Raw genomic sequence first — 17,597 nt, 5'->3', positions numbered from 1 at the left:
TTATATTTAATGCATTGTAGACTGTTGAAGGAGTAAGTGAACATTTTTATAACTGAATAAAAGAGCTCAAATGCAAGCTCATGTTCTTTAGGTTCACTGAGTGCAGTGCATCTTCTTGACCACTGCAGTATGCAAGTGGTTGAAAGGGATGATATGTGTCTGTTCCTGCTCTCATATTTGTTGAATTTCTTCTGCTAATTCTCTGTGTTTTGTCTTCCAGGCAAATTGAAGATTATTGCATTTGTAAAGGAGCCTAGATTCTTCTGGATATTCATGAATATAAAACAGTGTAGGCATCTATGTCCAAGTGCCACTCAGACCAGTCTGTAGTCCTGGCAGAGCTTTCCTGCCTATGGATGGATCTCACATATACTATGGCATGTCTCAAATGAGGATAAAAGGTACTTGTGTAGTTATATCACAGGAAGACAACATGTCCTCACTCTAGTCTTTGTTTTGATACTGATCAATTCTAACTGGGCAACTTCCTTGGGAATGTAAACTACATTTCTTGGCTTTCAATCCAGAATCTGTTTGAGAAACCAACAAATATCAAACCACAGCCTACCACAAGCCAAACACAGTTAGCAGGGACACAAGTAGGATTATGAAATCTTTCTTGACCCTGCTTCAATGAGGGAGGATTAGCAGGTAACCTAATTTTGTTCCTCTTAACTTGCTGAGAGAAAAGCATCAACACATAGATGCCGTGAGCTCTCCAGGGTTCTGAAATTATACAGAAGGCAATTAACAGTGGGATTCTTCTTCCTGTTTACTGGCAGGATAGGAAACTATGCAATGCCCTTTTCAAAGAATGCATCTTCTCTGACCCTCTGTTACTTTCCCCTTCTCTCTCCTCCCTTGCAATTGGCATAACTGTGTTGCTGTCACTCCTGGCAGTTATAAAGGCAGCTTGGTAGGCTGAGCCAATGATCAGCACTGTGATAGGGAAGGTTCACCCACCAGGTTCCTTATGAATTGCACAAGGAAAGGAAGAGACTGAAAGGAAATATGTTAAACTACAAAGGTTCTGATGTAGGGGGTTCACTACTCACAGCCAGCCACCTTCACTACTGTGGTCATTAAATGAAGCCCTTTATATTCAAAGTTCAACTTACATTAGAAGACATTCTGCCAAGGTTTCAGTTTGTGCTTTACTCAAACACAAACAACTAAAGCCTATGACTTGTCTTCTCAAACAGATTTTAAGTTCCCTGAGGACAAGAAATGTGTCTTCTATTACAGTGAACCCCTGACAGTACTTAACACCCATGGTATACACCTGACAAATACATATTGAATTATCAAGTGCAACTGAACAATCTCTACTGGGAATACAACAAGAAATGCTAAAGGACATAAAATTATAGCAGGCAAATAATTTATTACAATATCATGACTCTTGGGGCAGCTAGGTGGCACGGTGGATAGGACACCAGCCCTGGAGTTAGGAGGACCTGAGTTCAAATCTGGTCTCAGACACATAACACTCACTAACTGTGTGACTTTGGGCAAGTCACTTAACCCCAATTGCCTCACCAAAAAAAATATCATGACTCTCCATGTTGTTGAACAATAAGATGATAGATATTTTGCACCAGTAATTTTTCTATCGAGTCCATCAATGTCAAGGATACTGGGTCACGAATTAGAAAGATGATTATTGGGGATTTTGACAGATAGGTTTTAAGAGAACCACTAGAAAATCAAGGTTATATTCTTTTGGTATTCAAATATTCCCAAAAAGGGAGTTGGGAAATATCTGGCTAATACCTACATTAGAATTCTGTTCTTTGCCCCAACAGTTATAGTTGGAAAATAAAGGCTTTGATCAAAACCTGTAATGTTGTTGTTGAGTTTATTGTCTGCTGGTACTACACGTGAACTTTTAAAACCTACCATTCAATGGGAACATGTGGAGTGGGACGAATGGGATAAAATATTTCCTACTCCATGCAAAGAAAATAATTATAACTATTTGAAGACAGGAAACTTGGAATATTTAGACAAAGCTATGGATAAAATTCTATTATATTGGTCACAAGTGAAATTACTCCCTACGCCAGTGGATATAGATCCTAATCCCTTTCTCATTCTGCATGATCCAAATCTTTATCTAAATCTTTCAAAAATCCCTCCGCAGAGAAGGCACTCAACACATTGGAACCTTCCTCTTCATCTCTTAGTAGGGTTACCAATATAGCAATATTTGATTTCTTGTTGTCTATACACATGAGGTCCATCTCCTTTTCTTGTTACATATACTCTTGATTTTAAAAGCAAGTTGTCATTGATAATATGATTTTACCTACAATGTATCTTTCCAGTGACTTTTGACTTGCTTGGAAATTTGGCTCTTCTGAAATCATGGAATTTTATAATTCTAAGCTATGTGGCATCACTGGGAGAATATTAGAGCAAAATGCTAATGCTACAAATTTAAAGAGCTGTGTACTCCCAAGTCTCTTACAACTATGTTTCTGTTATATTACAACAAGAACAGTTTAGAGGGATTTTCCTTCATAGTCTCTAAGGTTAGCATAAAAGCCTATGCACACAGAGATAGGGACTGACCCTCTAATTTCATTAATATAAGGACCTCATGGATGAGGAAATTCTTCAAAGCAAGTCTTTATCTTGTCTACAACTCACAGTCTCTGAGAGTTGCCTAACATACTGAGAACTAAATGAACTTGCCTGTGATCATACAGTCAGGACTTAAATGTGTCAGGACTTAAGCTCAGATCTTCATGGTCATCTCTCTCCATTATGCTATTTTGCCTCCATATATAAATATGCATATACATACACATGTATATATGCATATTATGTATATGTTACACATATGCATATATGTAATTTTATAAAAGTATATTAAGATTGGATAAGAAAAAACTCCCACAGATTATAGAATTTGAAGCTGAAAAGGGGGAGGGAACCTTAAATCATCTGGTGAAACATATAAGGAAACCCAGGAAACTTAATTTGACATATAAGGAAATTCAGGCCCCAGATGGGGGTGGTGCTGGTCATAGACATATTAAATAGAGGAGTTTCTAAAACTCCAAATCCAGTTTTTTAACACTATACCATGTTGTCTATCATTTGCCATGGCATGAACAGAAACATGCTATTTGTACATAGCTAGGAAGAAAACCATGTGATGGCAAGTAGCCCACATTCTGGAGCACTTCTTGTGGTTTACAAAGCACATTATTTACAATAATTCTGTGATATAGGTAGAGCCATGATTATTACCTTTATCTTGTAGATGAAGAAACTGAGGCTCAGAGAGTTTAAATAAAGTATTCATGATCACACAATTAGAAAAAGTCAGAGTTGTGATTTGAACCTGGGTCTTCTAAATCAAGTCAAATATACCACATTACCTCAAGTAGGAGGGGAGAAAAAGGAGGGAGAAGGAAAAAGAAGAGGAGGAGGAAGAGGAGGGAGAGAAGAAGAGAGGAGGAAGAAGAGGAATATGAAGAAGGGGAAGAAAAGGAAGAGGAGGAAGTGGAAAAGAAGACTAAGATGGAAAAGGAGAAAGAAGAGAAATTAATTGGTTATACCAATCACCTAGGAAGATAATTAGCACTAGAACCAATATGTCCTTAAGTCAAAGGGCCACTGTAATTTTGAAATTCTTTGATGAACAGTATCAATTCCTGCTTTAAAATTCTGCTTAAATTTTGTTCAAAAATTGTCAGATCTATTGAAGAGATACAGGGCTTTTGAGAAAGTGACTTCTGGAAAACCTGTGTCTGAAGCTCTTGTACTACTTTCATAAGGGAAGTCAGACTCATGTGCCTCACCCCATCCCATCCCACCCTTCTACAAGGAGTGAAGAGAAAGGAATTCTCAGGGAAAGGAGGTTGAAAGGGTCAACTAAGACCTCCTTTATGATTAGCTTGAATAGTTTATGGTTGAAAAAGAGACACATGCACCTGGAGATTAGCAGTTCCTGGAGTGCTTTCATGCTGAGCAAGTCTAAAGGTTGAAGATGACCCACTAGGAATGGTTTTTGATTCCAAATAACAATTCAGGTGAAGAGAAATGAGGACAGTTAAGAAAGTGGGAAGGCTACCCAATGTATCTTAGGTGTTTCTTTTAAAAGTTGTGCCAAAAAAGGATTGTCTCTTTACTGATAAATACTACTTAAAAGCAATGTTTCAATATAGAGATCTTTTCATTTTTTAAAGGAGAAAAATTTTACTCATTTTTGTGTCAAACACAAGTGTAACTTAAGACTCGCTCCATGGACACTACCTATAGACTTACTTGGAGTCTTTCTTGACTTCCCCTGCACTACCCAGCATGATTCAATGGAAAGAACACTAACCCTACAGTCAGAGAATCTGAGTGAGAATCCTAGCCCACCACTAACTAGCAGGGTGATGCTCAGTAAGTCACTGCATCTCTCAAAGCCTTAGTTTCCTCATCTGCAAAATGAGGAAATTTAAGCACAAAGTGAGGTTAAGGAGAGCAAATGGTGCTTCTTTCCTTATAAGATCAGAGATCTGATCTGACACAAAAGAGACTCAATGTCAAACAAATATAAGAAAGAACATGCTTCTCCCCTATGTGTGTAGCCTTCCTAAACCATGGGTTGATTTTGCTTTGAGAAGCTAGTATGGCAAGCCATGAGGTGCCAGTTCTATCACTGCTATTTACTGTATATGTGACATTGTGCAGAACCAGACTAAAAAAAGATGTCTATACACTCTACAGGATCTTTGGAAATTTTGATTAGTAACCAAAGTAGAAAAGTAGGGTTGGGGTTATCTGTTGGATTTCACCTCCATCTGGGCCACCCCCAGTACTAACATTGAATATTATGGAATAGCAGGAGAAATCCTGTGTTTTTTCAAGAACTATTTATCTCTTATATAGTGAAACTTACACAGTGAAATAAGCTGCATTTCTTTTAGACCAACTAAAAGTGTGTGTGTGTGTGTGTGTGTGTGTACTAATATTTGTTGAATAAAGCATCAAAATGATCTTTGCTATAAAATGATATCAGCTGATTACATAGTGCTGTGGTATAGGGGAAAGGATAATGAACTTCGACTGAGACAGACAGGATTTAAGTCTAAGTCTCCACCATTTGATAACTGTGTAGCTTAAGGCAAATCATTTATCATCCATGAACTTCAGTCTCTTCTTCTGTAAAATGGGAAAAAAAATTTGCCCTTTGAATCATGTGAGGATTAGATGGGAAAGAATATCAACATTACCTTGTATCTGGAAGACCCTTCACAAATGTCAGCTATTCTTGTTATACATGTTGAAATAATGCCTTTAGCATATGAATATATTATCTTTTTATTTTCTATGTCATTGATAACTTTGAATGCCTAGTTCTTGGAATTTTCACTCATACGTTATGAATGTTATGTTAGTATGTTATCTCAACATCATGCGAAGAGAATGCTTTTATACTTTTTTTGAATTATAAGATGCAATATAATATCTGCCATCTACAATAAATGTTATTATTCCCAGAATGGCTAGATAAATCTTAGGACATAATTATATTTGTAGTTGACATGACCTTGGAAGATGTATATCTACATGAAAAATAACATAATAATTTTTCCTTAGTGAGGCATATTTGAGCTACAGTTTGAAATATGCTTTTTTTAAAAAATGAAAAATATCACTGATATTTTAGCCCTACAACTATAGTCAATCTATTCCTAATGGCTTTGAGCTTTCTAAAAGTTTAATAGGGTATTTGAATCATACCTTTTCTGGATCAATTAATATATTTTTCAAAAACACAATATGCCTAACTTAGTATGTTTGAATTCCTAGGGAAATGTCTTTTCTCATGTTGATTTCCTTGGACTAGAATCTCACAAGCACCCTACTCGAACTTTGTGTCTGTAGGCATCTCTGCCTTCATTAACACATGCTTATGGAGCAATTATTTACTGGCCTCTGTAAATTGGGAAAACTTAAATTTCACTTTCAACATTTCTGTGAACCTATGCAACTTTAACAACAAAAATGGGGTTTGAATCCATGTTCTATAACTCTGGAGCTAGTGATCTTTCTGTTGTAGCACACAACCTTCATGGTCATCTAGCCTCTCTATCAGAATACCTTCACAAGGAGGAAATGACTACCTTCCTGGGCAGTCTGCTCAACTCTTGGAAAGGTCAATGATTAAAAAGATGTTTTCCCTGAAATCAAGCCTAACTGTGTGCTTCTCTGCAAACGTTAGTGTTTGTTGTTGGCAACTTTAACCATCCTACAACTACAATGGGTTGCCAACAAATCTCTCCTCACACTTTGGATGGTAAAAATCCCCACTGGTGTTTTAAAGGCTATAATATGTGAAGGTGGGGACATTATGGCAGTAGGGTTTTGTTTCTTAGGACAGGGAAGGAGAGATACAGCCTCTCATTTCCAATCTCTGTTTCCTCACTGACTTTGTTGTTCCAGTTGTGTCTGACTCTTTGTGACCCCATTTGGGGTTCTCTTGGCAAAGATACTGGAGTGGTTTTCCATTTCCTTCTCCAGCTCATCTTACAGATGAGGAACTTATGCAAATAGAATTAAGTGACTTGTCCAGGGTCACACAGCTAGTAAATGTCTGAGGCCAGATTTGAACTCAGGTTGATGAACCTTTAAGACTTCAGGCCTGGCACCCTGTCCTCTGCACCACCTAGTTGCCCTTCCCACTCACACCTACATCTTGTAACTAGGCATATATTTCAGAGATGACTGTGCACTGAAGGCAAAGGAGGAAAGAAAAACCCAGTTGGGGCACCATGACCTGATCTTAGGAGTACTATGCTTTCTTCTGGTCAAGTGAATGCAGAAAGATTTCTCTGTAGTCCAAGGAATAGCGATGCAATATCTCTCAATGGAAATTACACTCTCTTTGGAAGACCAAGAGACAAGTATACTTGATTTTTACCCTGAATTTTCTCAGTCCCCAAGATTCCTCCTGCTGAAGAAAAGGGATGCAAAGGTAAACAGGAAATGTCTTTGTTATATTTTATTCAACATTGCTCAACTTCTACCCCACTTCTGTTTTTAGAATAGTACTGACAAGGCAGAGTGAGTCAAGAGTAGCTAACAGCTGGCATTTAAAGTTTGCAAAGTGCTTTACAAATACCTTAGTTTATCCTCACAACAATCCTGGGAGGCAGGTGCTATTATTAATCCCATTTTATAGATAAGAAAACAGAGGTAGACAGTCATTAAGTGACTTGCCCAGGGTCACAGAGCTAGGAAGTGCCTGAGGTAGGATTTTAACTCAGGGCTTCTAGGTTCAGTTCTCTGTCCACTGTGCTACCTAGCTCCCTCTAAATAGCTCTGAAGGACATTAGTAGGATAACATCCTGACCTTACCTGATAAAAAAAATTGCAAGTACAAACAAGGAAGTTTGAAGCAAATCATTCTCTTCTCCTACTTAAATCTTTTTATGTAGATGATATCTGGTTATGATAAATTTCAATAGTCACCTCAATCAACAGAAGCCAGAGCATAAATAATGAGAATAGCATTACTCAGGTGAAGCCATTGCAAGGAGGCCGTGTCACCAAAGGGCAACAGACTGAAGATCTTTCAAGAGGTATTAACACTGACTCTATTTTACTCACTAACACTAATTGTATTTTAGCAACTCAGTTGCTAACAGGCTGCTTGCTCTCCTCTTCAACTGCCACAAGATTTACCATACCCCAAAGATGTCACTCAGTCCTACTACTGTATAGTTTAGTAGGCTTTGTCTTTAGACAAGCATATTCCCCCAATTGATGTCCTAAGGAAAATTTTCACTGATTACTTTCTAGGCGTTCTTCTGTTTTATGTTTATCTACAAAAGTCTTTTCTAAAGGACACACACACACACACACACACATACACACACACACAAAGGAAGCAGCTTACCCAAAAGGAATTTTGCTCAGGAAATAATATCCAGTATATGAGTGTTGATAAATCTGTAAGACACAAACAAAGAAAACGCCATGAAACAAGTCTGTAACTGTTCATACCCCACTTCTTCATTACTGCCAATTCTAGTAAACCCTCTTTAGAACACAAGGAGTTAATCCCCAAGCCAGGAAGCAAAGCTTTTTATTTACTTAGGAAGTTAATTTACATAACATGTTTGTTTTCTTTTCATCCTTTCCACTCAGTACCCAGGGCAGTGTCATCCCCATGGCTACCAGGTTTGTGATTAAATTAAGGGAACACATTCCCAGCTGTGGCTAAATATAGCACCTGGTATTAATGAGGACACCTTGGTCATTTGGAGGCAGTCAGACATGGTTATAGCTAGACACAACAGGACAATAATAGATACTCACTGCTGGAGTCCTCTGGAAATGGTAGCAAAAGGTAAAACCAGAAATGCCATTTCCCCGAACCTAGTGAGTTGCAAAATCCCATTTTGAGGCCAAGTTTAAGGTGGGGAAAACCCATGAAAAGCCACTAGATAACTGACTTTATCATGATTTTCTTGATGTCAAAAGAAGGATATGTTTATGCATCTGCTGTTCTTTTAAAGTTGTTATAAAAACTGTCTGAGCTAAAGTCACAAAAATAGTCTTCCATGTTTCACTCCATTCATCCTCCAATGTTCCGCTGGCTACCAAAGCAGATGTGAGAACGTGGTGTTTGAATGAATGACTGAAATTCCATCTTATTTATTCATTCAATCAACTTTAGGCCATGATTTCCTTCTATTTCCTGGTTAGAGAACCTAATATTAAGGAATTCAGCACTGCACTGAAATGAAAAGAAAATGAACTGCTTCTCTGCTCTACAGAGGTACTGTGGTGTAATGGAAAACAGGCTGGGGATTTGCTTTTATCCTAATGGGGATAATGTAAAATGTACAGGCTTCAAGGTAATATCACCTCAAAATACTTGAACATGAGTTCTTGAGATGGCAGAGCATCCAAATTCAGAGTATGAGTCAGTAAAGTGGGTAGAAACTGTCAAGGAGATGCCTAGAGTTCACTGTGTGAAGGATTGGTACAGAAATCACAGACAGAATAGGATCAAAGGATTTAAAAACAGGAAGGGACATTAGAGATCATTGAGCCCAGGGGTTCTTAACCTGAGGTCTATGAACTTGTTTTTTACATTTTTTTTCTTTTTTAGGCAATTGGGGTTAAGTGACTTGCCCAGGGTCACACAGCTAGTAAGTGTCAAGTGTTTGGTCTGAGGCCTTCCTGCTCCAGTAGTCTATGAACTCCATTCACTGAATGAATTCCAATGAATTCCTTGAAATTATCCTAATGTTCGTTTTAACCATTTCAATAAAGATGTAATTATGTCATATGGTCTGAATGGTAAATATATTTTAGCCATGTGGTATAAAAGAAAGCTGCTGGATAGGGAATCAAGAGACTTGGGTTTTGGTCCTGATTCTGCTACTAAGTTGCCTTATGACTTTATGGAAATCATTTCCCCTTTCTGGATCTTATTTCTTTCATCTATTAAATGAAGTGTTTAGAATCAATTATTCTTTTCTTTAATTTTTAAAAATTAAAAAAATTGTTATTTTAAAAATTCATTTTGAACTTAAATACATAGACACACAAAAAGAACATTTTCATGTGCACAGCACAACATAAAAAAAGGATTCACTCTAAAACCATGAATTTATATTTCACAATTTTTTACTTAAAAAAAACATATAAGTACCACGTATTGTTTTCAAAGCCATTCTGCTTTCTTTGCTTTCTTCTAAATTTTCTTTTATTCTCTGCTGTGCACTTTTTATATTTTTCCCTCCCTCCCCACCCTGCCCTAGAGAAGGCTACCATTACATATAAATATATGTAAGTATACACACACACGCACACACACATACCATACTGTACATACTTCTATTTATCAGTTCTTTCTCTGGATAGATCAGTGGTTCTTAAAGGTTTCCTTTCAGGAAGTCCATGAGGTCAAACTATTTTCGTTATAATAATAAGACATTATTTGCCTATTAAAATACTCCTCCTTTTTCCAATTATATATCCGCATGAGGCTAGGCTGTCATAACAAACAAACCAAACAACATAATGTAACATATCAGATGGAGAAGCAGCTATGAGAATTCAACTATCTTCTATTAAGCTGGTCATTAAAGAGATTTATAAAATCATGTAAAACAATGCCACTTATCTAAAATTTTTTTGTGTTAGAAAATATATTTTTATAAAATAGGTTTATTGAGGTGAACATATAATAGGTTTATTGTTATTTTAAATAAATTAATAAACATTTAAACATTTCATCAGTTTAATTTCCAATATGGTAAATGACAGATAGAACTCATGCAACAACAAAGCTCTTTTGGGTCCTCAATAATTTTTAAGAGTTTGTGAAGAGATCTTGAGACTAAATAGTTTGAGAATTATTGGATGACTATTCTTCTATGATTATAGTCTCACTCTTTGAAATCTTATCTATGCTTATATATGTAATAACTCAATGCACCAGATTATTTACTTATTTAGAACATCCTTTTCCTTAACAATTTTGGGGGAATTATTGCTGTATCAAGGTGGGGTTGGTTGTTTGCAAAGTGGCTGAGATCTCTATAAAAGGGCTGTAAATAAAGAAAAATTCCAATGAGCTGCCATGAACATGTGACAAGAGCATATGGCTCTAGATTTTTCTTTTATTATTACTAGAGTGAGAAAGCAGCTACTATTCCCCAGGAGAAGCATAAGAACTCTGGCTCCTATGTACTAAATAGATGGCCACATGGAGGGATCCCATCAAGGATTGCTGTAGTATGACACGAAAGTGGCTCTGTGAGCCTGATAGAACAGCTTGGGAGGTAATGAAAGAAAGCCAGATGAGGAAAATGATGCTTCCTGCTCCCCCAAACCACTCTCTCTATAAGAAGGTAATGCCAAACAGGACCACAGAGATGTGTTCTGGGCTCCCACCACTCAGTTCTACCTATGGGAAACTCATATTCTATATTGATCTCAGGCTGATTCAAGGGTCTGTGTATGTTGAGTAAAATGGACAAGAGAGGAAGCCAGTCTGACTGCTTACTCCCAAGCTCTAGATTTGCAGGTTAGGGTTGTGTGACCTCTATGATAATGGCAAATTTTTTTTGATGCTAGGAAGCTAGGGAAAAAAAAAAAGAGCCTTCTGCTCTCTATTTTTCCTTTTCTGCTCCTACTAGCGAAAAGTACTAAAAGTTCAAACTAACTGTTAGGTAAATGCCAAATTATTCTGTGGGATAACCTGATCCCTGAACTGTGGGGTAACACAGTCCCTTACCTATCACCAGTTTCTATAGTGAACACTTCTCTTAAATCACATACCTAAAAGTTACTTCCATATCCTTAATGCCAAAATCCTTTCCCCCTTCTCCCATTAGCGACCCTGAAATCAAATGAGATCATTGATTGAATTATGTATTTATAATCACATTGCACTTTGCAAACTGTTCCTTTTTAAGGCAAAAATCTGTCAAAATATTCTTTGCCAAAATTGAGTTGTTTGTTAGTACTGAAACTGTGGGAAGCTAGATGGCACAGTGGATAGTGTGCTGGGCCTGGAGTCAGGAAGACCTGAGTTCAAATTTGGCCTCACACAACAACTAGCTGTGTCACTCTGGACAAGTCACTTAACCCTATTTGCCTCAGTTTCCTCATCTGTAAAATGAGCTGGAGAAGGAAATGGCAAACTGCTCCAGTATCTCTGCAAAGAAAACCCCAAATGGGGTCATGAAGAGTTGTACATGACAAATGACTGAACACCAACAACTAGAACATGAAGATAGGACAAAGAGCTCAAAGACGGCAGCAGGGTATAGGAAATGCACACACAAGTGAGTCAGATTTAGGTAAATAACTGTCAGCCTACATGTGCAGTGGAGCTAGGAATCCAGAATCTGGTGACCAATTCAGTCAGTATGTACACAGGCACCCTAGGCCTGATGAAGGTAGTAGACCAGAAAACCAGAGAGGAAGACAAGAAGAAAGAGAACACAAATATCTAAATAAAATGTCCAAGCACTAAGTAAAAAGAAAAGAGATGCCCAGAATGGAAAGTTCAGGCCAAAGCAGCCAATAGACCAGATCCAAACTGCTGACAAGATGACTTTAATAACTAAGACAATGCTGACCCTATCCAGGGAAATTTTAGTGCAGTGGATGGAGCACTGGAATTAGGAGTCAGGGAGACCTGAATTCAAATCAAGCATAAGATACTAGTTGTGTGACTCTGAGTAAGTCACTTAACCTCCCTTGTCCTCCATTTCCTCACCTGTAAACTGGGGATAATAATAGTAGCTATCTCTCAGTATAAAGTATTTATTAAGTAATTATTAAGTGATTATGACAGACACAAAAACAAGCAGGCAAAATGGTTCAAATATGTTTGGTCAAATCATGCCCACATTTCTTATGCTTTATTTCTTACGCTTCATCATAAATTCTAAAATGGAGTAGTCATTTCCCCTCAAGGTTCCTATAATTTGTGCTTCATTCATTCTGCTTATTAGTGATAACAAGGTCCAGAATAGAAGCTCCCCTCATTGTTTGCTCTACTTTTAGAAGGACAGAATTTTTGTTAAGGAAAGCCAACAAATTGTTAACCACTCAACTTTGAGAGTCAGAGAACAGACACAAACAGAACTGTAGCAAATGACTAGATAATTGGAGTCCCTCATTATGCCTTCTGTTTCTACCTCTAATGCCCTCCAGCATTTTGGTTATTAGAGTATATCTTTCATAAAATAGAAGGCTATTACCCCTTCTCCCCTCCCTCTTACCCAGTCTGTTCCTTTCTCAGTGAGTTATATCCTTCAAGAGCCATATTCCAGTCAGAGGTTCACCATGTTTGTTACCCATACTTTGTGTATTTGTCTATGAATGCCTGAATTTTAATGCTGGCTTCTTTCCTAGATTTTGTATTCTGTGAAATTCAGAGTGACTCTACTGTTAGTCTTGTTTATTCAGGGTAGTTAATCTCTTAGTTATCTACATATTCAGGCATTTTTTCCAGCCCTCTCCTTTTTTTGATTTAAAGCCCTTTTGATTGGATTTCTAAGGACTAAATAACCTTTTACTAGCTCTGGTTAGAAACATTCCATCCCTGGTCAAGATCCCATCATTCCTATAGTTGAATATGTGATACAGAAATTCAAATTCTGTTTCTCAGACATCCCTTTCTACCCAGCCATTTGCATCCCCAAACTGCTTCTCTCTTGCTGTTGACTGGCTTGAGTGATAGATACACAATCTATCCCACTGAGATCTTCAGATTCTTGGTCAAGACTTCATCTCCTTTAGAAATGCTTTCCAGATCCCTTATTTCAGTAACATTTGTGCTCACACACATCCAAAGCGGGGAGTAGTTATAAATTTTTACAAGTCTTGGTTGATTCTTCCTCAAGTTTTGGATACTTGTCCCAGATGTCTCTACTGTTAATGTCAAATTCACAAATAGCTGTTGCAGTAAACAACTCCTTGGTAAAAATGGTCTTGTCTTCCTCTGAACCTTCTTGGATGATCTTTCACTTGATGGCATGGATAGATTCACATAATCATTCCTTGGAAGACAATAAGTTATTCCTTCTTAATGGGATTAGTTCTCTCTCTTTGGGAAGAATCTCATATCTATTATTTAGTTCTAAGCATACACTGTTCCTTTTTCCTTTTCTTTTCTGTGCCTGCTAGAAGACCCTTGGGACATGACTAGAACAATCTCTATGATGAATTAATATGACCACAGTGGATTTAGACCACTCCTTACCTGAACATTGGTCTTAATCCAGGATCATAATCTCTACTTTATATTCTTGAAGAAGTCTCAAAAGCTTTCTTTTTCTTCACTATTGATGCTGCTATTATTATTAATTTCCACATTGCATTTTTATGAGGATTTTTGTGTATGGCTTGGGAAATCTTTTAAAAAAGTAATGTTTCAGAGTTGGAAAAAATGTAGGTCCATGGGGAGAAACTGACTAACTCAAACTTACAGAGTTATTCAGGGTCCAGAAGCCATACTTCCTGTCTTATGATTTAGTACTAATGTTACTACCCCATTTCTTTATAGATACATCATATATAGTACTCTAAAATCACAAGACCTACATAGTGCTTTTTGTTTTTATAGATCTTGTTTTATTTTTCTGTCAAAACAATCCTTCAATTAAGGCAGGTATTAGCTTCATTTGGTATCGCCTCAATGCAAATGACTCTTAAACCTGTGTCTTCAGCCTCCATAATTTTCCTAAGCTCATGGCCCACATTTCTAACTGTTTTGCTAGATGGTTCATCTTAGATCTCCCCCATTGGCACCTTATGTTGGTACTGTAGAAAGAACATCAGATTTGGAGTCACAGCATCTTGGTTCAAATACCAACCCTGGCACTTTCTACCCGTGTAACTTCGGGCAATTTAGTTGTCCTTTTTGAGTCTCTGTTTCCATTTGTAAAATAAGGGGCTGGTATATATGGGCTCTAAGGACACTTCTTATTCTATAGTTATGATTTTATGCCACCAAAACTCCAAGAACTCATCCCTCTCATGAGAACCACTCTTCTTGTTGTTACATGATCTGTTAATAGTGCCACAATTTCAGTAACTTAAGCTCAAAAACATCAGTCATTTTTCACACTTTCTTTGTCCTCTTATCCCATTTCACAGTTCATCAGTTTAAAAGACCTGTTGATTCTGTCCTGAATGTATCCTATCTATCACTGCCTTCCCAATCCCAATGCCCCTGCCATATTACCCCCTTCATTCCTTGATTACTGCTCAGTTTGACTATCATAATAATCTTTTGACATGTCTCCTTCCCTTTAATCCATCCCATAAGATGTTGTCAAATCAATCTTCCTCACAGAAACAATAGATTGATATCACTCCTTTACTCAAAAATCTTCCAATATTCCCCATTGCCTAATGAATAAAGCCCCAAATTCCATAGCTTGGTATCAAAGGCCCTCAATAATATAGCTTCATAATAACTTCATGGGGGCAGCTAGGTGGCACAGTGGATAGAGCACCAACCCTGAAGCCAGGAGGACCTGAGTTCAAATCTGGCCTCAGACACATGATACTACCTGTGTGACCCTGGGCAAATCATTTTACCCCAATTGCCTCACAGAAAAAAAACAAAACAAAAACAAAAACAAAACTTCATGACAATACCTCAAGTGATTCCCCTTTATGTGCCCCATAAGCCAGAAAAAAAATGGAATATGGGGCACATGTCATGAACTACTAATCATTCCCTGATGATGTTCTATATTCTCCTCCCTCTGTGTCATTGCTCACTGTGTTCTATATGCTTGTACTACTCTTCCTTTGATCACTTTCAGTTGGAAACTACTCATAGAAATAGGTTTTTAAGCTCTACAAAGCACTTTACATCTCATTTGATCTTCAAAATAATAACATGAAGTACATAATACTAGGATTATTAACTCCCTTCAATTGATAAGGAAATTGAGGCTCTGAGGGTCAAGTTAAGTGATTTACCTAAAATCACAATTACTGTGCTTTAATTTTGATTCAAACTTATGTCATCTACCTCCAAGTTCATTACTTGGAGATACTAGTTCTTAATAGTATAACTTTTTACCTATCTTCCTTTCCATGGACTAATTCCTAAAATTATTACTGAAGAATTACACATCATAATACTTTTAGACCGGAAGACATGGGTTTCATAGATTTGCAGGTGAAACAGACCTTGGAGATCATCTAATCTAACCACTTCATTTCATATTGAGGAAAATGAAGCCAAGAGAATTGAAGTGACTTGCACAAGTCACAAAAGTAGTGAGAAGCAGAGAGGAGATTTGAGGTCAAGCCATCTAATTCAATCCAATGCTCCATTCCCAACACTATAGCTCTACTTTTGGGGTGGAAAGTCCTGATAACATAAAGGGACAACACTCCTTGTAGCTAAAAAAGCTAGCTCAGAGAATACTCTTGGTCAAGGTGTTCTTTGTACTGACAAGCGGCCTAAACTCTCAGGTTGCCAGTCAGTTGCTCTGCTAACTGAAATACCCATGCTTTCAACAGTGATAATGGTAATACACATTAATGATCTTACATAATTATGTGGATTATTTTACATGAAATTTATGCATATCCAGAAAAAGAGATTTAATTCCCCAAGACCCTCAAACTCTCTGAACTTCAGTTTTCTTATTTGTAAAATGAAGGCAGTTAGACTAGGACACCTTTATAGACCTCTTCATCTTTAAACCCTATCATCCCAAATATTGGTTGCACGTTATCCAGGGCTGCATGATTCAGCAGTAAATATCTACTTGTATTTCTAGGATTTTATCTAAGATTTCTTAAATATCTAGGATTTCCTAAAAATAAAATTGTAAATGATTGAATGTTTCCATTTACAACTGTCTTTAAGAAATACCCAGCTCATGACTTTGAATTCAGACTCATGTAAAAATATGCAAAAGCTAGATGTAAGGAGAAAGAGAAAATATAATTAAGATATCAGATCAGAGCCCTGGAAGGAAAAAGGCAGGGAAAAAGAGCAAAAGAGAATTAAGACTGAACAATTTTCCAATACTGTGTCTGTGCTGACAAACAATTCTCTTGTATGGATGGGAAATGCAATCAAATCTCCAGGCAAATTGAATTGAATCACTAATTAGAAAGAATAAAACTAAAAATGTAGGCCATCAGGAGTGGGAGGAGCAGATAAGCTACATTTGCCAAGCATGGCAAATTTGTGATCTAGTACACAGTCCTAACACAACTGGTAGACCTTAAAAATCAAAACACAATAATGATTGAAAGTGCTACTTTAAAAATAATAGGGAAGCCACAAGAAGTCTAACCTGCCTGCTCTTTGTTTTAAAAGTAAGCTTGATTGAAAATCCATGATCAGATATTGTCCCTTTGCACAAACATCCTCAACGGAGAAATCAAACAACCAAAGGACTCAAAGGAAGTGTCATTTTGAAGGGCATTAAGTCCAAATGCTTTGACTTACACAGTAGGTCCTGGCTAAATGCTATTTTTTCTTTATTTAAAGAAAAGTTTCAGCCCTCTGAACTTAATTTCCAGATAGAGAAATGAAAAAAAAATTCTCTTACAGTCGCTGCTTTTGAAAAGCTATTTATCTTGATACCTCTTTCCTCAAAATGGGCCCTACCCAAGATATTCCAGATATTGTGAGCCATCAAAAAACCCTGGAGGACACAGATATTACCTTTATTTTTTTTCAACATGTAAATTTTTATGGAGTTTGAATGCATGAATCATTGCTCAAATGCTATAAAACCTCTCTTACTTAGGGCCCAACTAACCAGAATTCTCAACTGGCTGAAAAACAATTTTAGGAATCAACCTGGAGAAGACAAACTGATATTAAAGAGTCAATGAAAATGAAATTTAAAAAATCCCTTTCAGGACTTGTCTTGGGGTAAGTACACATTAAATTTATTCTCCCATAGCTTTTTGGCTAGGTGTGGCTGTTCCATTCCATGAGAATTTACATAAGATCATGTTATAGATTCAGAGTTGCCATATTATCCAACTCCTTCATTGCGCATATAAGGAAGCCAAGGGCTATGGATGTTAAATGATTTCACTCATAGTCACACAGGTAGAAATGGCAGAAC

General features: G+C 37.1%; 1 protein-coding gene across 1 annotated transcript in view; it reads right to left on the bottom strand.

Annotated features, from left to right (window-relative positions):
• Nucleotides 1-17,597, bottom strand: part of DPP6 (dipeptidyl peptidase like 6) — a 989,665-nt gene that overhangs the window by 323,022 nt on the left and 649,046 nt on the right. The window contains exon 6 of the mRNA XM_027841049.1: nt 7,904-7,956. Coding sequence (XP_027696850.1) covers nt 7,904-7,956 — 53 coding nt within the window. The remainder of the gene's footprint in view (nt 1-7,903; nt 7,957-17,597) is intronic.

Source organism: Vombatus ursinus, unplaced genomic scaffold (assembly GCF_900497805.2).
Source record: "Vombatus ursinus unplaced genomic scaffold, bare-nosed wombat genome assembly UNPS02014852.1, whole genome shotgun sequence".
In the NCBI taxonomy this organism is placed as follows: Eukaryota; Metazoa; Chordata; class Mammalia; order Diprotodontia; family Vombatidae; genus Vombatus; species Vombatus ursinus.
The sequence above is the reverse complement of the archived record's forward strand: the minus strand, read 5'-3'. Positions and strand labels throughout refer to the sequence as shown.